At 48.6% G+C, this 25,322-nt stretch overlaps 1 protein-coding gene and 1 long non-coding RNA gene across 2 annotated transcripts; one reads left to right on the forward strand and one right to left on the reverse strand.

Annotated features, from left to right (window-relative positions):
- The first annotated feature begins 219 nt into the window (after nucleotides 1-219).
- LOC117090871 (methyltransferase-like protein 7A) lies at nucleotides 220-7,776 on the forward strand. Its single transcript, XM_033223484.1, is given in 4 exon segments — nucleotides 220-251; nucleotides 2,888-3,168; nucleotides 3,171-3,565; nucleotides 7,771-7,776. Coding segments are annotated over 4 exon segments (714 nt in total).
- Nucleotides 7,777-8,821: 1,045 nt separating this feature from the next.
- On the reverse strand, nucleotides 8,822-24,291 carry LOC117090094. The gene is made up of 2 exons (XR_004439889.1): nucleotides 23,690-24,291; nucleotides 8,822-9,141 (listed from the first exon to the last, which is right to left on the reverse strand). It is a non-coding gene; the product is annotated as an uncharacterized LOC117090094 (long non-coding RNA).
- Nucleotides 24,292-25,322: the final 1,031 nt, after the last annotated feature.

Consider the following 25,322-nt stretch of genomic DNA (forward strand, 5'->3'; position numbering starts at 1 on the left):
GCATCGGAAACCCAGGGGCCTTGGGAATGATTACCCTGGACGCTCACCTCCCGGACCCTCTACTCATATTCCTGCCCATTTATTTTATGCGTCCCTGTAGAGGAAGGGGACATTCGTGTGTATTTGTGACACTTTGTGGATGTGTGTACACTTCTGTGTGTACACGCCTGCAGGCCTTTGGGCTCTGCTGTGCTCACACCCCCAGGCATATGCACGCGCATGTCTGAGCCTGCTTACACAGATGGGGGTCTGTGCGTCCATCCTAGGCGAGGGGGCAGCTGTGGTTACACAATGGCACACATTTGCAAGCCTGCCTGAGTGTGTGTGCTTCTATTAGCACTCAACTCTCCTCCCGCTCCCCCCACCATTTTCCTATTTGAAAGTCCTCAGCTCTCATTATCTTTCTCCCATGAAGCCACCACCAAACAATTCCCAGCAGTTTCAAACCCAGTCAAGAGGGGTAAGCCTCTGGTGCTGGCACAGGGAATACGCGACAAAGCCTGAGTGCTAGCCTCACTTCCCAGTAGGGCCAATCACGCTTGCCACACCCTGTTCTCAGGCCTGGCTTCCGTCTGCCCTTAGCCCACCTCTAACCCCTCCCAATAAGCTGGCCAGATTCCTCACCTCAGACCAAGCCCTTGGGGGAGACGAGGGTGGGGATGGAATGTCCTTCCTGGTTGGCCATTTCAGTTAAAGCACAAGGACTTCCAGCGAGGCTAAAGAATGTCACCCCTTCTCAGTGATCTTAGTGGAGGCTCACCAGCCTCCCTCCCTGTCTCCCCTCCCGGCCCTAGCCTTTGGTGTTGGGTCAGCTCAGGCCAGAGGCAGAGGGGTGCCCAAGGAGACCTGCTGTGGTATCGGCTCTGGAGCATGTATGTGTGTGTGAGGCGAGAGAGATTCGACCTGGAATTGTGCCTGGTTGTAGCTTGAAGAGCATACGGATTAGCTGGCCCTGTGATATTTGCATTCATAGGAATCTCACTGCCCTCCTTCCCCAACACCCAAGCAGGCAAAGAGACCAATTGTTTAATTTAAACACATACACACACACACACACACACACACACACACACACACACACACGGGCGCGCGCGCGCGCGCGCACACACACACTCCAACTTCCTTACCCCTCAGGGCTCATCTTCAACTCTGTTTTCACCACTGCCTCTCACACCAATGCCTGCCTTCCCACACCTCCCCGAACAAGTTCTGCCTCTGGCCCTCTCATCTGTCCCCACCTCCAGCCCCCTACAGGATCTGCAATCTGGAGGCTGTGCCCACCCAGGCCAGGAGTTCCTGCATTCGCTTCTCTCCTAAAGCCTGGCTGGGAAATCTTTGTCAGGACACTGTTGCTGCCTTGAGGCCCTGAACATGTCACTGCCCTTCCCTGGGTCATGGATTTTTCACCCAAGATGAAATTCCCAGATTCCATACTTAGAGAGGGCTGGGGAGGACAACGGGAAGGAGAAAAGGTCTCTGGACTTTTCAGGTTCACATCTGGGGTTGAGGGTGGGTGACCACTTTGAGCAACATTTCCCCATTCCAGGGCCTGCCTGACATTCACCCCTTGGCCTCTCCTCCCCTCCCTGAAGCATTCCAGGCCATTCCAGCCCTGACCAGTCTCCTCCTGCCTCTCCATTCACAGGCCAGCACTAGGAGCCCACTCGGTGCCAGGTGGAGCATGCAAACATCCCCTGAAGGGCTTCCCAAAGTGCTGTCAACCCAAGAGGCTGCAGATAAGATTCCTGCCCACAAGAGTTCACAGCTCAGCCATCCATCCAGCTTCTGTCTCCACCCCACCCGGCCTTTGTTGGCCTCACCAAGACCACCTTAGGAAATCCTGGGCAGAATCGTGAGGTGAATTAATCCCACAGTCTTTCCTCGTTGGTCACCTGCCTGCCCCAAATGCACGCTCCTGTCTCCGTAGCACTCTGTCACACACACACACACCCACTGTCTTCCCACCACCCTCCTAGCTGTCCCACCTCACGCTCTAGAACCGAGCTATGAACTCAAAGCAGCCCCAGGTCATCCACATTACCTGGCTCTGCTAAACCTGCCCTAGACACCTCTGTGCCTGCGGTCCCTGCTACTCCTTTCCCAGAGAGGAGGCATTCTGTTTGGCTCCTTGCTGCATTTAGGGAACTATTACTCATTGTCTATCCCCTAAAAACACGTCCTCTGACTCATAAAGAAAAAAAACTAATTTTTTCATTATCTTGGAATTCAAATTGGAATGTGGTATATTTGTGAAAAAATAGAAACATCCTAAATGCCTGTCAATAGAGAAGTGATTAATGAATTGACTAATTCATTTAATCCAGTGAATTGACCCTTCACTGGAATGCTATTGGTTGAAAAGAAAATCCTTTATACACTGATTGAGTTTTTAACCTTTATATATTGATTGCACAGATCACTGTGATTCTAAAAATCCTGTGGGCTCCTGCCATCCAGCTCCACCACTCCTGCCTCTCTCCCCTGAGGCTGATCCCTGCCAGCCCCACAGCCACCTCCTGACCTGACTCCCTTCATGCTCACTCTGGTACCCAGGTTCTGCTTCCTCTCCACCCTGAGCTCCCTCATTCTCAGTGCAAATGACCCACCCAGCATCTTACCCTTTGAATTTCTTGAGCTCCTCAATTCTTTCACTGCATGCTTTTTCTCTTGCCTACACCTGAGGTCACACTCAAGATCCTAAACTGCAGGACCATTGATAACAACTCTCACTGTCATTGATGGATTCCTCAGCTACACCAGCACCCCAGTACCCCAGTCCTGAAGTTGGCTGTTCCGTTTTCTCCCCACCTACCACCCTCCTTTCGCCTTTCTTTCCAGCTTGGGCTCCCTGACCATTACCCTCACGCTCTGACCCCTGACTCTTCAGTCCCCACCTGGATAAATCTCCAGCCCTATTCAGCCTAAACCTTGGAATCCTCTCCTCGAACTCTAGCCTGCAGAGCATTAGTGGAGAAAGTCACATCCTCGAGATTGGGTGTGACCACCAATGCAGTCCCCAGCTCAGCGGCATCCACTTTGCCACTGGGCACTGCTCCCTGCCTTTGGTCAGCAGTGTCTCCTGGGCCTCCTGGTTGCTGGCCATTGACATCCTAGCATTTCCCATGTACCTGCTGAACTTTATGGGCTTGTAGAACTGGATGTGCAAAAATGGTTCCCCTACTTCTTGGCAAGGTTCACTGTGATGTACAAAGAACAGAGGGCAAGCAAGAAGCGGGAGCTCTTTGGCAACCTGCAGGAGTTTGCGGGCCCCTCCGGGAAGCTCTCCCTGCTGGAGGTGGGCTGTGGCACAGGGGCCAACTTCAGGTTCTACCCACCTGGGTGCAGGGTGACCTGTATTGACCCCAACCCCAACTTTGAGAAGTGTTTGATCAAGAGCATTGCAGAGAACTCACACCTGCAGTTTGAGTGCTTTGTGGTAGCTGCCGGGGAGAACGTGCACCAGGTGGCCGATGGCTCTGTGGACATGCTGGTCTGCACCCTAGTGCTGTGCTCTGTGGAGAACCAGGAGCAGAGTCTCTGCGAGGTGTGCAGGGTGTTGAGACCGGTGAGTGGGTTGGGGTGGTGTGCTAAGCTGGATGGAGCATCAGGCTGCATCCGGACACCTGTGGGCTCAGGCACAGCTCACACTGAGGGCAACCTTAGACAAGTCATTTTACTCATTTGTTTATTCATTATTTATTCAACAGACATTTCAAGAGATTTTAAGAGTGCTGACTACGTGCAGCAACAGTTTTCCTGGAGTGGGAAAATTAGTCTCAGAGGGCTTAAATGAGTTATGCAAAGACACATGGTTCACAAAAACGGCAGACACACAGCTAAACTGAGGCACCTTAATTTCTAGGCCAGAGACTTCACCATGCTGCTCCATTGGTGGCTTTCAACCTGGTGTCTTCTAAATCCCATCACAAAGTCCGGTTTTCTAAAAATGAGGATTACAAATCCCCTATAGTGCATGCCAGAACAGCTCCCTTTCCTAACAAATAAGAGCTTATAAGTACTCAGATATCCATCTTTATTGGCATCATATGTTATTCAGTTCTTATTCTGGGCCCTCACAAAATCACCTACATGCCATTCTCTAGCCCTTTTCCCTAGTAACAGTCATTAGTCATTGTTTCTGGGTAGTGGGGAAAGCATACAGGGAAAGAATGTAAGAAATGTAAGAAAGGCGTTTCGCCAGACATTGCTTATGGAACCACAGGGTATCTTTGAACACCATTTACTTTACAATGTTTCTTACTTCATTGATTATAATTATAAGGGCAATTAATCAACGCAGCCTCGTCATTAAGAAGAATTGAAAATTAAAGAACACTGGCCAGGTGTGATGGCTCATCCCTGTAATCCCAGCACTTCGGGAGGCCAAGGCAGGCAATTGCTTGAGCTCAGGAGTTCAAGACCAGCCCGGGCAACATGGCAAAACCCTGTGTCTTCAAAATACATCCAAGAAGAAGAAGGAGAAGGAGAAGGACAAGGAGAAGGAGAAGGAGAAGAAGGGGGAGGGGGAGGAGGAGAGTAGCTGGGCGTGGTAGTGCGTGCCTGTAGTCCCAGTTACAGTTACATGGGAGGCTGAGGAGAGGGGATCTCTTGAGCCTAGAAGGCAGAAGTTGCAGTGAACCGAGACTGTGTCTCTGCACTCCAGCATGGAGACAGAGTGAGACCTATTACTAATAGGTCTTTCAAGTTGTACTTGAACCCATATTTCACCATCATCATACCAAAAGCATAGAGTAACTTAATCGCCTCAATTTAGATCACACCTATAGCACCTTTTATTTCCCCATCCTCATCCCCACAATCCCTCTATCTCAAATCCTGGATTTGGTGGAAATAACCTATCATTTTAGTTTCAAACTATTCCAAGGGTTTTTCTTCCTTGTCTTCTCTTTCAAAAACTCTTTCTAATTTATAATAGTTTAAATCACTTTATTGTCATTCATTTATTTACTACACATTCCACTAGATTTATTGGTCTCCACTGTTTCTTGTGCTATTTGTCTTCCCCTATTGTGAGTTTTAAATTGTTTTGCTCACTTGATTTTCAAATTTAAGTTTCAATTGCCTAGACTACCTTCTTTGATAGTTTCCTTAGAAATGGTCAATGGGGATATATTTGTACATCCGAAAATGTCTGTCTTTGCCCCTCACACTTAAATAATATTTTGGCCAAGATTCTTAGATCTGAGAACTTTCCCCAGAAATTGTGAGTATTGTTCCATGGTCCTTGGTCTTCCCAAATTGCAGAAGATGCCTTCAGTGACCTTCTGATTCTCTTTCCTCTTCAGGTAACTGATTTTGTTCTTGGTTGTTTTTACATCTGGAATTTTTAAGGATTATTTTCTTTTGAAGTTCCTTTGAAGTTCAGAAATTTCACCAGCATATGATTAGGTACGTGTCTTGTTTTTGTTACTATTTCTAGGCACTCAAAGAATGCTTTTGAGCTCAATATTCAAGTCTTCTTTAGGTCAGAGAAGTTTTCTTGTCTTGTTTCTTTCTTTATTGGCTCTACTCCATTTGTTCCTTTCTCTTCTTCTGGAGCAAATATTATTCAGATACAAGATCTCCTAGCTTTAGCATCACTGCTCTTCTCACTCATTATTTCCATTTCTTTATGCTTTTGTTTTGTGTTGCAACATAGTTTCTCCATTTGACCTTCTAGATGACCTCCCCCATGGCCCAGCAGTATTTATTCTTTTTACTTCTGCTGTTGAATTTTAAGTTTAAGATTTCTTTTTAATTGCCAAAACCTTATTCTTATTTCCATATCATTTCTTAGTAGTATGCTGCTGGATGCCTATGGAGGTTATATTTGGTGCTGTAGATTGTTTTAAAGTTCTATTTTCTTGGCCGGGCACAGTGGCTCACGCCTGTAATCCCATCACTTTGGGAGGCCGAGGCGGGCAGATCACCTGAGATCAGGAGTTCGAGACCAGGCTGGCCAACGTGGTGAAACTCTGTCTCTACTAAAAATACAAAAAATGAGCTGGGCGGCCGGGCGCGGTGGCTCAAGCCTGTAATCCCAGCACTTTGGGAGGCCGAGACGGGCGGATCACGAGGTCAGGAGATCGAGACCATCCTGGCTAAAACGGTGAAACCCCGTCTCTACTAAAAACTACAAAAAACTAGCCGGGCGACGTGGCGGTGCCTGTAGTCCCAGCTACCCGGGGAGCTGAGGCAGGAGAATGGCGTGAACCCGGGAGGCGGAGCTTGCAGTGAGCTGAGATCCGACCACAGCACTCCAGCCTGGGTGACAGAGCGAGACTCCATCTCAAAAAAAAAAAAAAAGAAAAAAAGAAAAAAAAAATGAGCTGGGCATGGTGGCACATGCCTGTACTCCCAGCTACTCTGGAGGCTGAGGCACAAGAACCACTTGAACGCAGCAGGCAGAGGTTGCAGTGAGCCAAGATCACACCATTGCACTCCAGCCCGGGCAAAAACAGTGAAACTCCATCTCAGAAAACAAAAACAAACAAAAAATGTTCTATTTTCTTTGTTCTGTTGTCCTCAGTAGTAGGCACCTGTTTGATTGTTGGTTCCCTCCTTCAAGCTGGCAGCACTCTGAAGAGTGAGGAGAGCCCCCAAATTTTCTTGCTGTTACAGGTATTAACGGATGACAGCGCTCTTCTCCCAGCTCAGGTAAACAAAGTGAGTCCCCCTCTATAGTGGGCAGCCAGTGTCAGTAGATTTTATGGCCAGGGTTGGACCCTTCTCTTGTCCTGAGAGAGTGGATCAACCCAGCTCAATAATTCAGAGGATCTTGGCTCTGCTAGACAAACAAGCTTCCCTCAAGGCCTTTGGGTCCAGGGTTCTAGGAACTCAAAGCTTCTGATGCAACTGCTTTGGGCTCTAGCAAAAGACCAAACTTCCCCATCCACCATCATTTAACTGATTAGCTTTTTATACTATTGACTGATTATCCCAGCAGCACAATGAGGGAAGGAAAAAAAAAGTCACCCTTCTCCACTTCAGCCACCACTTTCCAGTATGCTCCAGAGATAGATACATGTTGATACAGATATATACATTTTTATCAAAGCTATACATGCTGGCTGGGCATGGTGGCTCATGCCTGTAATCCTAACGCTTTAGGAGTCCAAGGCAGAAAGATCACTTGAGTCCAGGAGTTCAAGACCAGCCTGAGCAACATAGTGAGACCCTGTCTCTGCAAAAAACAAAAAAAAAAAAAAAATTTTTTTTAAAGCAAAGTGGCATGCACCTGTAGTCCTAGCTACTCAGAAGACTGAAGTGGGAGGATCGCTTGAACCCAGGAGACAAAGGCTCCAGGGAGCCATGATTGTACTTTTGCGCTTCAGCCTGGATAACAGAATGAGACCTTGTTTCAAAAACAAAACAAAAACAAATTTATAGTTGTGTGATTTAAAGAAGCAAACCATTAGACTTATTATGAAAAATAACAGCTCTTACTTACACACAATATCTGCTCCCCAATGGCAACCACATTCAAGTTTTGGCCTTCTATTTTAAATTTTATATCTGTATCTCTAAATAACATATTTATACTGCTACTTCTCAACTTTTCAGGTTTGAGCATTAACTATTGACTTCTCACTCTGAAAAGTAAGAATTTACCTCTCTTTAACACCATCCCAGGGCCACCATATTTCCCATCTCCCCTCATCCTGATAGAATTATTTCATTAATTGATACTCAGAGCAAAGAGGTATAGTATACTTCATTTAGTTTTGGGACCATTCAATCAATATGCTTCCCTACTTTCGCTTTTCCCAGATTTAATGAATCATTCCAGAATCTCCCTCATTGATAAATTGATAGAACATGTCAATGATTCTATCAATTTCATCATCTGGAGCCATTTTTCCCAAAGTCTCTCCCTGTTCCCACCTGGACTGGGTGCTCTCTAGACCTGATGCACTGCTCTCACCTTGGTGCCTCCCATCACCATCGTGAGGCTAGGATTTGTCTCTTGCTGGGGACTTTCTGTCTCCTACATTCTATCTCCTCCTTAGTTTACTTTCTAGTTTTGGTAGCTTTCTGAGGTTTGTGAGGAAAACGTGTTGAGAAAGTACATGTCTGAACTTTTTTATTCTCAAGACTAATTCATAATTTTGGCAGCTGTGGAATTCTGAGTTGTAAAATGTTTGCCCTCACTAGTTTAAGGGTATCCATTGCCTTCTAGCCACCAGTATCGCTGCTGAGAAGTCTGAAACCATCTGATTCTAGATTTCTTATGTGAAATCTTCTCCCCCGAACCATATGTTTGTTGAATCTTCCCTGTCCCAGTGAAATGACTTGATCTTTTGGAGATTTAGTGGGCTATTGCATTAATAAGCTCATATCTTTCAGTTCTGGAAATTTGCTCAGGCTATTTCTTTGAGTTTTCTTCCTTTACATTCTTTCTGTTTTCTCTTTCTGGAACTCTCCTTATTCAGTGCTGGAACTAACTCCTGAACTGGGTCTCTGATTTTCTAATCTTTGCTCTCCCGTTTCCTAGCGCTTTGTCCTTTTTCTCTACTCTCTAGATTTCTTTCATATTCTCTTCAAAGCTTTTTACTAAATTTTTCATTTCTGCTATCATTGTTTTAACTTCCTAGGGCTCATCATGTTTTCTGACTACACCTTTTTTATTGCATTCTACTCTTGTTTCCAGGATGAAATATCTTCTTTTTCTCTCTGAGGATATTAACAGAAGAGAGAATATTGGTATTAATTAATATCAATTATTTTTATTTATTTTTACTTTATTTAAATAAAATGTTAATACATATTCATTTTTAAAATAATATTTTTCTTTTAATATTTCCATCTTTCCTTTAGTCTCTGCTCCTAATGTTTTATTTTTTTATTTTTTGGATTGTTGTTGTTGTTATTTGTGATCTGAGTTCCAATTTTTGTGTGAGAGGCTCTTCTCCAATGACTAGTGACCCATGGATGATTCACATTTCAAGGGGTGTCACTAAAGGCTGGTTGGTCACTCCATAAGCTTGAATGAGGCATGTCCACCTTGACGAACTAGTTAAACTGTTCACATGGAGAAGTCACAATGCCAGTGTTTTGGGGTTTTTCCTTTCCAGCTGGTCATGCACAGAAAAGAATCTTCCAAATTGCTGCCTGGAATGTGCAAGCTTGGCTTCCAGCATTCTGGAAACAAAATGAGAAAAGAAGACAGAGGGGTCTCAGCATTCAGTTGTAAACCTTCACTTACTCTTATCTTTTTAGTAGGTGTCTATACCCTAAATAGGACGTACCGGACCTTGTTACAAAGACCCTCTATCTAGCCATCTCCAGAGAATAAACCTCTGCTGAAGTGAGGAGGGACAGAATTTGGCTATTCTGAGTGGGGTAGGGGATCCCAAGTTTGAATGGCTTATTAAACAGACTTCAACCAAACCTCAAAGATTTTTAAAAATCAACTTTATTATTGATTTAAAGTTGATTTAAAATCAACTTTACAATTTCCTCATGTCTCTGTGTACACTGTTAAATAAAACAAAATAACGCATGTGGTTACCACAAGGGCCTCAGCAACTCGGGGGCTCAAGGCCTGTCCTTTATCAGTCAGGTTCAATGAGGAGACAATACCCACACTAGTTATTTGAACAGAGTAAAGAATTATTAACTAAGGCTGGCACGATGGCTCACATCTCTAATCCCAGCACTTTGGGAGGCAGAGGCAGGTGGATCACTTGAGCCCAGGAGTTTGAGACCAGCCCAGGCAACACTGCAAAACTCCATCTTTACAAAAATTGTAAAAACTTGTCAGGTGTGGTAGTGTACATCTATAATTCCAGCTACTCAGAAGACAGAGTCAGAAGGATGGCTTGAGCCCAGAGGTTGCAGTGAACTAAGATCATGCCACTGCACTCCAGACTTGGTGACGAGTGAGACCCTGTCTCAAAAAATAAATACATAAATAGAATTATTAACTAGGTTTAGAGTTGTTGACTGGGTAAGTGAAAGAGTAACTAGCTATAAAATATCACAGAACTAGCAGAAGTAGCTACCATAGCTAGGGCTGAGGTGACAGAGGGAAGAAGTTAGAGGTTACGAAAACTTGGAAACTTAGAGGAGGAGCCCCTGAAACTCAGACTTTTAAGGAGGAAGCCCTGCTTGGCAGGTGCTAAAAGCAAGGTCCTGTGGGCCTGGGACCCAGAGCTCTGAGACAGGGGTAGTACAGTAGCCGTACCAGACTGGCTGGTGCTGGCATCTCTGAGTAGGAGGGCACAATGAGGCTGATTCTCCAAGTGTAGGGAAAACTGCCAATCGGACGGCAGGGTGAAGACACACTGCTCACAAGAACAGCAAACAGACGGGACGCCCGCAGAAAGCAACGCCTTGAGTCTCCCTCTGGCGCCCCCTATCTGCACATCCCAGGCAGGAGCCAGTTGACAAGGCATACGTGAGCCACAGAGTCGGCTCCAGCACCCCAAAGCTGAGAGTCTGAGTGTGGGTTTGGAGCAAAGAGACAGTAACTTAGTAACTGTCACACTCATCAGCCGGCAATGCCACCTACTCTGCATCACATTTTCCCTGAGCTGATGAGACCTACCCTTTTTTTGGCATTTGCACCCGTATCACCAAGGCTTCTCCAGCACAGCCCCTGAAACCATCAGCTGAGTGAGTCATGGGTTAAAGTAATTGAAACGCCCTGGTTTTGGCTTTCTGAGTGAGTCGTATAATACAAACACCTCTGTATCTTCCATTCCTACCATCATTCCTGGTATACAGCAGGTACCCTTTAAATGTTTCTTGAATAAAGCCAAGCCTGTATTCAACCATGTGCCAATTAAACCAAGATACTGTGCCTGAAAAAGCATCAACTATTTTTTAAAATAATAATATGCTATTACGGTTTAGGTCTGGCATTCAAATTAGGGCAACCCTTTAGAAAAACAGTTTGGTTAAGAGCTGTATCCATGAAGATGTTAATCATGGTATTATTTATAGAGTGACAGAAAGTAGCTCATGTGTTCTACAACAGAGGCGTGGTTAAGTTGTGATACCATCTCTCACTAGCATAATATGTCTGCATGTAAAATCAGAGTTATGGGAATAGTGTTGTACTATCAAAAAAGTACTTATGCTTGGGGAGGATGGATACCACAATGGGTAGAGCAGAGATTTCAGAGTCAAAGATATCCAGGTTCCAATCCTAGCTCTATTGCTTATCCAAAGTGCAACTGAGACTCCCAGAGCCTTGGTTTCTTTATCTGTAGTGTCAGGAAAATGCCTACTTCCCAGGATTATGTTAAGGATTTAATGAGAAAGAGAAAACAATTTATACAGATCTTGGTGCATGCCAGGTATTTCGTAAGTAATAAATGTTTTTATTGTCTTAAGTAAACATGCAGAATGGAAAGAGGTAGCAACATTACACTTACAATTATGCTTAAAAGAAAAACAGGTGCACTGGAGGAAAAAACCAAAAGGAAATGCATTTAAATACTAAACAATGGTTGTACTGAGGGCTGGAATTATGATTGACTCCCTTTCTCTGTTTTCCAAATTACATCATAATCCAATATATATATATTGGGTCTCTGCCCCCAGCACCTGACACAGAGCTCCTAAACCCTTGTAATACCCTGAGTGACAGGGGTGCTAGCAGCACCTTTTGTTCTAATATTTAGTCTTCAACCCCTGTTCCTGACACAGAGCTCCTAATTTCCTGGACACTAGGAGTGGAGTTTTTGTTCTAATGAACTGACTGCCAGTGGGCTCCTGGATAGCATCAGGATAGGGGCTGGTCATAAGAAAGGTCAATGTCTGATTAGAAGCTTGGAACTTTCGGCCCCCTCCCCTATGCTCTGGGGAGGAGAGTGAGGCTAAAGATTGAGCAATAATCGTTAATGCTTATGCGATGAAGCGTCCATAAAAATCCCTAAGCTACGAGGTAGGAGAGCTTTCAGGTTGGAGAATGCATCCACTTGCCAGGACAGTGGTGCATCGCAGCTCCATGGGGACAGAAGCTCCTGCACTCAGGACACGTCCAGACCTTGTCCTATTTCCTCTTCATCTGGCTATTCGTGTCTATCTTCTATAATCTCCTCTGTGATAAACCAGTAAATCTAAAGAAAGTGTTTCTGAGTTCTGTGAGCCATTAGAGTAAATTACTGAACCTAAGGAGGGGTTGTGGGAACCCTGGATTTGTAGCCAAACTAGACAGAGGTGTGGGCACCCAGTACTTGCGATGGGCATCTGAAATGGGGGCAGTCTTGTGGGACTGAGACTTTAACCTGCAGGCTCTCCCCTACCCTGGGTAGTTAGTGTTCAAACTAAATTAAATTGTAGGACACCCAGTTGGTGTCTGCAGAGAACTGGAGAATTGTGTAGAAAATGCACACATTTGCTGTCAGAAGTGTTGTGCATAGAGAAATGGTTTTCCTTTGCAGACATTATTCATGAAACTCGGTACTTTAATAATGGCAAAACAGGCCGGGCACGGTGGCTCATGCCTGTAATCCCAGCTCTTTGGGAGGCTGAGGCAGGCGGATCACTTGAGCTCAGGAGTTTGAGACTGGCTTGGAGGAACATAGCAAAACCCAGTCTCCACAGAAAAAAAATAAATAAATAACTGGGCATGGTGGCATGAGCTTGTGGTCCCAGCTACTGGGAGGCTAAGACAGGAGAATCGTTTGAGCTTGGGAGGCAGAGGTTACAGTGAGCCGAGATCATGCCACTGCACTCCAGCCTGGGTAATAGAAGTGAAACCTTGTCTCAAAAAAAAAATGGCAAAATGTATCATTTTTAAGAAAAAGTTAGGAGCAAAACATTCCAAAGATCAGGAAAAGTCATGATTCATTGGTCCACAAAAAGTCCAAAGAGCTGCCTGCCTGCCTGAATAATTTAGTCCCAAAGCTGTTAGATGGGGCCGGGAAGGCAGGCATTGTGCCAGGGCAGCAGCGGGGAGGTTTTTTGTCCCAGTATAGACAAGGGCACTTGTGCCGGCAGTGGTGCCTACACGGAGAGACTGATTATACACACAGGTATGATGGAAGACACTCTTCTCACTAAAGGAGAAAGGATTTATAAGTATGGTAAGGGAGGAACTGCATGAACCATGTGATCATGGGTTTGGTATCGGAGATTTCAGTGTGGCTCAAGGCCTTCAAGATAGACAGGCAGATGGATAGATGGATGGATGGATGGATAGATTGATAGATAGATAGATAGATGATAGATAGATAGATAGATAAAATATATACAGATTTAAATTGTGTAGATGCATATTTACATAAACACATATACAGATATGTACATATATTTGCTAACTCCACTGATGATCTTATTTCCTATAGAATATTGTTTATTCAACCAGTAGATTATATTTTTCATTAAAGGTCTCATTATTTCCATGTTGCTCACCACCCAAACAAGCCTTAGAGTTGCTGGTTTCAAATATTAAAGCTTAAAGGAAACATCCTTCCCCTGACTCCGGTCCAAGAATCACTGACAAACGGGCCAACTCTCGAAAGCAGTGAGGAGAGCTAGTGCCCGGCTCTCAGTTTCCATACCCCTCTCCACCAAGAGAAACGACTGTTCCTTGGAAAAATGGCCAGTACCACGGGTGGGCCAGGGAAAGCACAAGATGAGCCAGGAACACCTTGTTTTAGAAAGCAAGGAAATGCCTAAAGAATGGAGGGGGTATCGCAAAAGGACACAGAAGCCTGCTGAACGGGTGACCCCTTGGCCAAGCGGGGAGATTTTCAGCACCAAAATAAATAATGAGGCCAGGTGCTGTCATCCCAGCACTTTGGGATACCAAGGCAGGAAGATCACTTGAGGCCAAGAGTTCAAGGCCAGCCTGGGCAACATAACAAGACCCTGTCTTTAAAAAAAAAAATGAGCCCGGCATGGTGGGGCACACCTGAAGTCCCAGGTACTTGGGAGGCTGAGACAGGAGGATTGCTTGGACCCAAGAGTTCGAGGTTACAGTGAGTTATGATCATACCACTGTACCCCAGCCTAGGTAACAGAGCAAGACCCTATCTCAAAAATAAATTAACAAAAATAAATTAAAAATTAATAAAATAAAACGAAAATAAATCATGAGTAAAATAGGAATCCCTGAGTCTAGACTAATATAAATAAAAATATGAATAAATAAATGTAGAGAAGAGAAAGAGCTTTTTGTTTTTCTGTACAGAAGATGCCAACTGATAAACGCAGAAGTAATAGTGGACTTGGCAACTATCACAGTAATAATTAGGCCAAGAAACATCAATGATGCTAACACCAGTGGGAGGAAGTTTGATGAAGATCAAGATACTTACATAGTCTCAAAGGATCTCTCCATAAAGTGCTTTTTAATTACAAAGAGGAAAAACGTAAGTTACCTTGGAGAAGCCTGGCAGACACCATCTTAATCAAGCTATCAAAGTTAACATCACCGGTAATGGAACACATTAAGATGGTGCAGGGCCTGACCGGATGCTGTAGGAAGAACACAGCATGGCTTCTGTGATTTTCCTACCAGAAATGCAGAATCAGAATCTATTCATGAAGAAACATCACACAAACCCCAATTGAGGGACGTTCTACAAAACTCAAGTGCCAAGGTCATGGAAATCAAGACGCAGGAACTCTTTCAGATTCGAGAACGCTAACCAGACATGACAGTCGCACGCAACCATGCCTGACTCTGAACTGGAACCTTTTGCTCTAAAGGACCTCACCGGGACAACTGGGAAAAACAAATGGGGTCTGAGGACTTGATGGCAGTAACGTATTGAGATGAAATCCGTGGTGTTAATGGCTGTGTTGTGGTTATGTGAGAGTGAGAATGTCCTTGTTTGAGGAAATACACATTAAACTATTCAGGAGTGAGGGGTCATCAGGCCAGCAACTTACTCTCAAATGATACAGAAAAAAAAAAAGTTACTTGTACTATTCTTGCAACTTTTTCATAAGTTAAAAATTATTTCGAAGGGGAAGAAAAAGTCCCAAAACTTCATTCTGGCTGTGGCCGAAAGCTCTGAGTCTTTCTTTATCTCACTAAAGGCAAAGGTTGCAGTCAGTTCAGGTGGCCAAACCTGTTCATCCTGACTGTCTTGGGGCAGCCTGCCAGGCGTGGGCAGACAAACACCTCCCTGTGCAGGGGTTCAGGCCTGAGGCTGGCCAGGGAGGGCTGGATGCTGGCTGTGGGCCAAGGCTCCAGTGAGGAACCTCAGCAGTAAGCACTCCAGGAGAAGGTCGGTCGCCTGTGGCCTCTGGGGCTTGGGATAGGAAGTGAAGCAAACCTGGACTTTTCCTACCCTCTACTGGGACCAAGACCTTCCCATCAGGCCCTGAAGGCTCAGAGAAGGAGGAGACTGGGGAAGGGAGGAGGGGAGAGGAAGAGAGGAGTGCCTTTGCTCTGGTATTGTCACATTATATATATATATATATATATAATGTGTGTGTGTATATATGTGTATATATGGCCCTCTATGCCATTTCCCCTTCACTGTTTCCCCAGCAGGGGTGGCAGGGGCCTAGCTGGTGCAGTTGCCAGTGGAACCAGGAGAGGACTGCCTTAGGAACCAGTGTTCAGTGGCCTGTCACTAAGGGTTTCTGAGGTTTGTTTTTCCCACAGCAAAGCTGCTGCTTCACTTTTTGCATATTTTAACAGGTTTGATGTTTTCCCTGGGATAGTCCTACAGATTTCAAAAATGGAAAAGCAGTAAGCATTTGCTGATGCATATCTTCTCCATGCAACTGTGAGCTGCTAAAGGCAAACACTGTGCAAACTCGCTTTTCTGTCCACTCCCTCCCAGTGCCTAATAAGGGTCGGTCCACAGCAGGTGCTCAATGAATGCTTTGCTTCTCTGTCCAGGGGTGTGTGTGTGTGTGTGTGTGTGTGTGTGTTCCCACACTGCCTTTTTCTGCATATCTGGGAAGCAAAGAGATAAGTCCCATCACCACACCACTTCCCTCCATGTTTCAGCCTGCAAAGGCTCTCTCTGAGGCACCTAATTCCTAAATAAGGTCGTTAATGTGTTTGACTGTTTAAAGTGGCATGCTTTGCTCCTGAGAGATGGATAAGCCATCGTTATCTGCCGTAAGAAACAAGAGAGACAATGGCTCCTAGAGATAAGGAGCCGGGCACTGGGCATATGCCTGGTATGGCTGAAACATTGACTTTTGCATAGCGCAGAGAAGCTTGTCCCCACCCCACCCCACTCATGAGCACTGTCCATTGTACTGAACGGTCACAGTTTACAGCAACAGCGGATGATGGACCCCTGCTCAAGAGTCAGAGGTGTAGGAAAGAGGGTTAAAAGAGGAATTTCCACTCCTCAGATGTTCTCCAAAGCCTGGTGGAAAGCGCATCTGGGTCCTCACTGGTGACTGCTAAGATCTAGATCAAGAACAGAGGCTCTCAGGAAATCAGAGATGGGCTCTGGGCTGGCAAGCTAGATTCAGGAGCTCTCATGGAGGTGATGGGGGTCCCCAGTTGATGGAGGTTCTGTCCCCAGAAGTAGCAGCAAAAGCAGCTGTGAAGGCAATGCCTTTGGGGGCTTGCTGGCCCTTTTCAGGCTGTGCTGTCTGAAAAGCATCTACGCATCGTACAGCCCACGTCAACAACATTTCGGCCCACAGAGCCAGAATGCTTCATTCAGCCCCAGGGCCTTATCTTCTGAGATCCAGTTACTAGTATCATGATAAGGTGGCAGCCAGATGCCTGTCTGATCCTGTCTGGGTCCGGCATCTGACCCCAATGTGACCTCCCTCCTCTCCCACCTGGGCCTGAGTCATGCTTCCAGAACAGGAACTCGAGGATCTCTGCTGCCCAGCCAGAGCTGACTCGTGGCTGGTCCAGGGGTTGCTCTGGAAGGGGCTCAGGGCAGCTGTCCGCTCTCAGGGAGGAGACACCTGTCATTTCCTAAGCATCTACCATGTGCCGGGCACCAGGCGCACCTCTGAATTTCTTTGGTATAATTAACTTGTAGGGGATTTCTGATCTTTCCTAGAAAGGAGAAAAGTGAGGATCAGGCAGAAGTGAATTCAAAGGCCAATCTCATAGCATTGAGCACAGCCATCCACTCACCCTCAGTGCACTCCCTGGGGCCAGCTAGCACCACCCCTGGGAACTGCAGTTTCTTTTTTAAATAAAAAAATAAAATAAAGATTGGGCAAGGCGCGGTGGCTCACACCTGTAATCCCAACACTTTGGGAGGCTGAGGCAGGTGGATCACTTGAGATCAGGAGTTGTAGACCAGCCTGGCCAACATGGTGAAACCCCATTCTTACTAAAAAATACAAAAAATCAGCTGGGTGTGGTGGCACAATCCCATAATCCCAGCTACTTGGGAGCTGAGGCATGAGAATCGCTTGAACCCAGGAGGCAGAGGTTGCAGTGGGCCGAGATCGTGTCACTGCACTCCAGCCTCAGCGACAGAGTGAGACTCTGTCTCAAAAAAAAAAAGTGTAGAAACAGGGTCTCACTATGTTGCCAAGGCTGGTCTCCAACTCCTCAACTCAAGCAATCTTCCTGCCTCAGCTTCCCAAAGCTCTAAGATTACAGATGTGAGCTACCTCACCCAGCCTCACCGTTTCTTCATTCATTCCTCCAACCCACATTTTTCAAGGGCTTTCTCCCTTCTGCTTCATGGCCAGTCGATCCCAGAGGGCAGAGTTCGGGAGGCCCACTAGCTCTCCTGAAGGAGCCAGGCTTGGCTGGGAAAGGGGGCACTTGGACCCCAAGTCCACCAAGGCAGAAACAGGTATCCCTACTCTCTGCAACCCTCTCTGAGCCAGGGGGTGGGGCTAGTGTGGCCTCGGTGGCTGCAGAGGGTCTCTGGCCTGGACTGCAGCATGGTCCTGGCAGCACACTCCTGCACCCAGCAGGTGCTTTGGGAGGCATCCTTGCTATCCCCTGGCATCAGCCCTACAGTGGGTAAGCAGGTGAGGTGGCAGTAGCAATAAGATTACCTCTCATTCCTGTGGTTTCAGGTGCCTGACTGATGTCAGGCCTGAGTGAGGTGGCAGCGGGGAGCAGGAGGTCACTGTGTCTGGGGCCTGAATGGGGGCTGAGGCTTTTCCTTAAAAGCTCATAAATTACTAAATATGTCCCCTTTCAGCACAGCCACACCCTGGGCCTGGGAGGATGCATCTCCTCATGTAGACACAGACAGCTTCCCTCAGGCCCTGCTCACTGCTCACACGTGCCTTTAGGGCACCACAGACCTTTTGGGGGCGAGGGTGGTCTCATATCCCTCACACGTGCAGTGAATATACATGTGTGCACATAACTCACACAGGCAGATAGTCTTTCTGGGGCACACAGGTGCATGCTACAAGCAGCCTTGTGCAAGTGCCCACAGCCCCCTCCCACCTCACACATGTCCACGTGGCTTCATGCTATTCCCATGCTCACTGGTGTCCCCAGGCACAGACAAGCACACACTTGGCAGGGCACTTAAGCTTCTCCAAGTATGCAGGAAAACATATGACTTTGTGCTATCGCACATGCTCCCAAATGTACACACTCACAAATATGCAAAGTCTGCAGGAGCCTGAATTCCATCACACACCTGCACACCCATGTGCACTCAGCACTCACACATACACCGCAGTTCCCAGGGGTGGTGCGCACTCAAGGCAGGAGGTACACACTCAAATCATGCACACCCCCAGACACACACGTGCATGCATGAACAACAGACTATGCTCAGGTGTCCACACAGCGTTCACATGCTCATGTCCACCAGTAGACATACAAGTGGGACATTCAGGACATCAGGAGTGAGAGTACAGCAGGCAGGGAACTGCAGCTGGCAGGATGCTGCAATCCCCAGTCTCACCTCTGGGAGCCACTGTCGGGTCTGCAGCCAAGCCCTGGGTTTGGAAGGGCAGGAGCCTGCCTGAGGCACAATCCCACTGGGCTGAGCCAACAGGCAGCACAGCTCAGGCTGGACCCAGCCAGCCTCAAGGAGGGAAGAGAGGGGCATCGTGGTAGCACTGGACTCCCTGCAGGGTATGGGATGAACTCTGCTCCTCAGATGGGCAGGGGCTGCAAGAAGAAAGAATGGGCAGCTTGAACTCAGGGAGGTGGGTCTGTGGTGGGGTAAGTGGATGGAATAGAACCGGAGGGTGGAGGAGGAGATGGGAAATGGAAGGGCAGGGGGTTAAGGAAGAAATAAAGGAGACAGAGGGAAGGACTGTGGGGAGGGAGACGAAAAGGTTGAGGACAGGAGGGGAGTGAGAGAGAAAAGAAGAAGAGAAGAAAAAGTGAGGAGAGAAGAGGGGCCAGGCGTGAACAGAGCAGTTCAGGGGTGTGAGGAAGGAGGTAGAGGGATGGGCATGCCCTGCACGACCAGCCACCTAGCCTCCCTGTCCTGCCAGCTCCATCCCCCGTCAGGAAAGACAGGCCAAGGCTCTGCTGCACTGTGCCCCTTCCCTTCTCCAGACCCAGGATCTTAGCATCCCTGGATTTTGACATCCAAAAGGCAGGGCTCAACTTACCCCACATGGAAGGCAGTGACTCACATAGATGAGCCTGCTAGAGCGCCTTTTCCAGGAGCAGAGATCCACCAGGGCAGACGGGGGCTGCTTTCCCCTCTCCTGGGGCTGGCTGGAACACCCTCCTCTTACCCCAACTCACAGTGATCCCCAGAGGGGGAGGCAATGGGGTGGTGCACTCTCCTCTAGCACCTGCCACCTGCCTAACACCCACATGGGGACAGCTTCCAACCAGATGCAAGTGGCAGACAAATGTATCCCAGGAGAGCAGGTGGGGGAGGCTGAGACGGGAATGGGCACCCCTCATCTCCCACAGGCTCAGCGGCTCCCTCAGGATATGGAGAAAGCTGGGAACCCTGAGACAGAACTGGAAGTTCTTGTTGCCTAAATCTCTCCTGGCCTGCTGCACATGGAACCCATTTCTTCCCATTCAAGGCTCTGCAGAGGCAGAAGATGAACAGTAAAATGCAAAGATCTGGTGACCTTCAGAGCTGGGTGAGTCCTGGGGTCCTCACCCCATTATGCCTAAGCTACTACCCTGTATTCCCTGTCCTCCCAGCCTTAAGGGTTCTGGTCCCACTATGCAGGGGTGGCTCAAAAGCCCACTGAGCTGCAAGGGTCTGAGAGCACCCCATGTCACAGAGGAGGGGAGGCAGCCTTAGACCTGGGATCTTGTTTGCAGCTCTATCATGGACACTCTCCTAGAACTCCCCAGTCCCTCCACCTCCTCCTGAAGTACTCCAAGAGCTGGTCAACACCGAGAGCCCACCTCAGGCTGTGGCATGGCTCTTCGGGGGGCCTGGTGGGTCATGGGCTTACCTCTCCCAGTTCCTGTGTCCCGTAACTCAGGGCCCAGATGCAGACACTGTGACTGTTCACTAATCAGATAAATAAGTGTGTAGGAGAAAGGCCTTGCCTGCTCTATTCTTCAGATGAGAACACTGAGGCTCTGCGAGGCTGCAAGTCTTTCTGAGGGCCAGTGGAGCAGACCACCCTGGGAGGCCTAAAGGAAGTGCTGGCGGAGCTGAAGCCGCAGTTCTCCTGCCTGGTCTTCCAGTCCAGCCCTCCACCTCACCCTTCCCCCTCCCTCAGCCCTGCCCTGGGCTCCAAACCCTGACCTGATGGAGTCTCACCTGGGCAGGCCCACCTCAGACTGCCTGCTGCAGACCCACACACCCCATCCCCTTCTCCCTCCGCAGGAGCATGCCCCGGCCATCACTCCCCTGCTCCATGAAACCCAAAGGCAGACCCCCCGCAATCCTCCCCATTCCCATAGCATTGCAGCCCCTGCATCTGACCACATCCCTCTCTGCTTAAAACTCTTCAACAGCTCCCAGCTTCCCCTGGGACAGAAAGCTCACTCCTCATGTCGGCATTCAAGAGCCCCGCGTACTTTTCTGGCTTCATCTCCAGCCACCGTCACCCCCCACCACCACCTCCACCCGACCGTCTTAACACCCTGGTCTGCTCTCCAAACACACAACCGCTTGCATGTCCCTGGTTCAGCCTGCAGGGCCAGCTACGTCTCACCCCCACAAAACTTCACATGGCCATTCTAGAGAGGCCAAGTGCACCCCTCAGAGCTCCTGTAGCCCCCAGGCTTCCTCCCTTCCTGGTGCGTATCCTCTGTGTGCTTGTCTGAACCCCCTCTAAACTGTAACCTCTCTGCAGGCAGGGGCCCAGCCAACCTTGCCAAATGATTACCCTTTGCACCCAGCACACCCCTGAACACCTGAAATACTGTCTAATATTAGGCTCTAATTATTTCATTGATAGTGTAGTCTGGTTCCCCGTTCCATCCGCATGAACCGAGGAGACACTCAGTCGGGGCTGGGGGAAGCTGTCAGTCAAGTTCCCCTCAGCTTTCACCTCTGTGCTCTCTCTCTGGGGGATGGGCCTGTCCCCACCATGGGGTTCCCCAGCAGCGGTAGGCCCACCGCAGTGCCTGAGGCCCCAGGGACTATCCCTGGGAGAATTGGCTTAACATCTTGTCAACACCAACCTCCCCAAGCTCCTTAATCACTTCAGACATTACACAACCGATGGGTGATCAATAGGACCTGAGACCTTCCCCATCCCCTCTCCACCTGCCTACAGGTCCCTGGGGCCTCTGCAGAACCACCCAGAAGCCCCAAAGTGTGACATCACCCGTTCAACAGTCTTTCCCACTCCCATCACTTCCCAAAACAGCCAGAGCAAGAAGATGATGCATGTGAGCCCTGCCCTTGGGAAGCCTCCAGGTTGGGAAACGAGGAATGAGCCTGACACCCAGGGCCCAGAGAGACCCAGGACAGAGGCAGGCCAGGAGGCAGACACGTGCTGCTGGATGATGACGACAGCACCAGTAATCACGACTACTCCTTATTAAGTACTTACTAAGTGCAAGACTCCAAGCTAAGCAATTAATAGATCTTTTCTTGTTTAATCCTTACCATAATTCCATAGGGTGACTATAATCCTTAATTTATAGTTTGAAAAAGGAGGCTCAGAGAGATCTAGCAATGTGTGCAGCATCACACAGCTAGTCAGTGGGAGAGCTGGAATTTCAATCCAGATCTGCCAGCTCCAAAGCCAGTGCCCTTTCTACCCCACTTCAAGCTCTAGGTGGGGGTTTGTTACTTCCCTTACAAAAAGCCTCATGGGAGCCCCATTACCAATAACATAAGCTCCCCACAGCTGAGACTCCCCCGGGTGACCCCTGCCTGCCTTCTCACCATTGCTCCCAGCACACCACCATCACACCTTAGATTTTAACACTGCCGTTTTTGAAGTTTACCCCTCTGAGTCTTGGCTTCTGCTGTTTACTCAGGCTCAAATCCAGCCCCACTTTACAGATGACAAAACAGAGAACTAAGAATGTTAAGTAACTAGCCCAAGGTCACGCAGCTAGAAAGCAATTGAGCCTGGTTAGAGCTCAGGTCATTAGAGCATCAATTAATCAAGCATTAATTTGTGTTACAGACAATTAGAGAATGAGAATTAGCAGGACATGTCGCTAATGGTGCAGAAGAAGTTAGGGGAGAGGAATCAGGCAGGTTCCAGAGTGAAGGAGGGCCAGGCTAGGCCTTGAGAAATGGGCAGGCTCTGAATGTGTGTTCTTGAAAGGGGAGGGCAAGAGAAAAGTACAAAGATGACAGCAAAGAGAGGGAGAGAGGAAGGGAGAGGGGGTTGTCAAAATTAGGGAGAGAATGTGGCATGGTGAACAGAGCTGTGACTGGGAGTCAGGAGACCCAGCTGTGTCCCCTCAACTTCCTGTGTGATCTTGGGCAAGGAAGGCCCTTCCCTCTCTGGGGGGTGCCTTGTCTATCAGTGAAGGATAGATGCACCTAGGTGGCCTCTGGGGTCCCACCTGGCCCTGACATCCCAGGAATTTTTGTGTTGCCATTGGACCTTGAAACACAGAATCTGACCCCAGACCCCTGACACGTGGTATAGGCTTGGACAGCAAGGGCAGACGGGGCCAGCAGCTAACATGACACCTGACAGGGAGCACCCAAGGGCTATCCCCATCCACACCCAGTCACTCATGCGCCCCTTCTCCCCCTGCATCCGTGCTACTAAGCATGTGTGGATTCGCTGCAGTGGATCCAATCCTGTGGAAGCTAGAACGCAGCAGGGGCCAAAGAGTCATACACTCAAGGAAAGGCAAAGGGAATGGAGGTCCTTAGAGAAGGGGCAAAGAAAAATTCCTGAAAGTAAGGGTGGAGGTTTTCAGATTGGAATACATGGTCTGCCAAATTGGAGGACATTTGAGGAAAAAGAATGGTCCCCAATCAAGACAGCACTGCACCCAAACATAAAGTACCTTCCAGACCATCAGCAAAGGGAACAGTCCTGTCTCAGGGGCCTGTGCTCACAACAACAGACGCTGCTGGAGAGCTCAGAGCCCGTGGAGGCAGAAGATGCCTCACTAGAGACTGTGGACACATATCTGGGCACACACACAGGCATGCACACACAGGTGCTCGCACACAAGCCTGAACAGAGACCCCACCGTGGGCCGTCCATCCTCCCACTTCCCAGTTGAGCCCGGTAAGCAGCTCTCCCTCTCCAGGAAACACACCCCTCATGTGCTGATGACATGCAGCACTGGAAGTCAGAACGTCTTGCTGTCTCACCTCGCTCCCTCTTGCTGCAGTTCTGATGTGCTTGCTTCTTTTCTGACTCAAGAGATGCCAAACAGAAACAGGCCCACCCACTTCTGCATCCTGACTTTCGCCTTCTGGAACATGAACTCAGCTCTTACCTTTCCTACCTGTTTGACCTCCAGACCCGTGTCTTATTCACAACGGAATGCCAAATGATGGATGATGGGCACTCGGGAGCCCACATGATCCTCCAGTGGCCAGCCTCACTGTGCCCTCCAGATTTATCCCACAGCTAGAAGTTCAGGGCAAGCACCAGCTCCTCTGCTGACTGGCTGCAAAAGCTCGGGCTGAGTTTCTGTGTTCTACAAGGTTACGGTGAAGATTACATGAGAACTGCCTGCAAAGCACTTAGCACAGAGCAGGGCACAGAGTAAGCTCTCGATGATGAATAATACACTTATTAATATTCGTCCCTAATTTTAACTCCCTCTGCCCTTATCCCACATCCCACAGCTTGAGTAGGAAGTCCTTTTTGAAGTCTAATCTCAAGCCTTCATGCCACGGATTGGGCGAAGTTTCCACCTTAATTGGAGTCCGGGGACTGAGGTGGAAAAGGCAGAACTGGCTGATTGGAGAAGCCACGTCCCTGCAAGGGGCCAGGAGGGAGATTACAGAGGCGCCAGGCCCAGAGCTCCAGCATGCACCTGCCGCCGCTCCAGGGGAGATCGGGGTCCTGCCAATTTACCCCGCCCCATGATCTCATGGCTGTGTGTGCCAGGCACTGGCTCAGGGAGCGGGTACTGACAGCAGGGCCTGGGCAAGAAGCCCAAGACAAGAAGACGGGAAGGCTGTGGAGAGCCAACAACAGGGCTGTCCCCATGGGGCTCAGACACGAGTTTCCTCCCACCTCCACGTGTGACCTTTAGCTAGTGACTCACCATCTCTGTCCCTCCTTCCAGGCCCTTCCATGCTCCCCAGTAGCCTCCCTGCGCTGCCCCCTCACGCCAAAAGACAATGGGTGAGGGGAGGGGAGGCTCTCCTCCTCGCCAGGGGCCATTCCCTCCCCTGCATCTCTTTCTGCTGACCCTGAACAGGACACCCTTGCTTTAAAGCACGGGAAGTTCGTTGGCCAGGAGACAGGTGGCCAAATGCTGTCACTCCTGAGGCTGACGCAGGCATGCAAGTAAATGCCAGCTGTAAAGGGCCTGTAATCCCCAAAGAGATGCCTCTCTCTCTCTCTGTTTCAGGGTGTCCGTAGAGATCACACAGACCTTGAGTTAATCCCAATCCCAAGTTCTCCTGTGTCTTGACCCTCAACCTCTCCTTCCCCAGCCAATTCCTGGATATGTCTCTCCCCAAATTATCCCCTCCCCTCACCCCAAAATCCACCACTGGGGGTCCAAAGACCCTCCCCTGAGCCTGGCTGGACAGACTGCAGCTTCTGGAACACAGCATGGCAGGCCTGGCTGGCAGTCCCGGGGAAGGAGCCGTCTGGTCCTGCTGGACCACCAGGGCCTCCCTTTGCCTCCTGATTACAGGAAGAGGCCTCCACATGGCCCAGAGCTCTGCCCTCAGGGTGCTCTCTCTGCTCCCAGTCTCACTGTCTGCTCTCAGACTTTCAGCTCCAGCGCAGCCAGACACATGTGCCTCCTTGTCCCCACCAAGGATCTCCCCGAGTAGGTTCCACCCCTTCCAGCTTCCCGGTCCCACCCCTTCCAGCTTTCTGGCTCTGCTTCCTGGCCTACCCTTCCTACAGGGAGCCACCTGGGCTCTGCCTGTCTCTCCCTCTGC

Source organism: Trachypithecus francoisi, unplaced genomic scaffold (assembly GCF_009764315.1).
Source record: "Trachypithecus francoisi isolate TF-2019V2 unplaced genomic scaffold, Tfra_2.0 Lachesis_group11, whole genome shotgun sequence".
NCBI lineage: Eukaryota > Metazoa > Chordata > Mammalia > Primates > Cercopithecidae > Trachypithecus > Trachypithecus francoisi.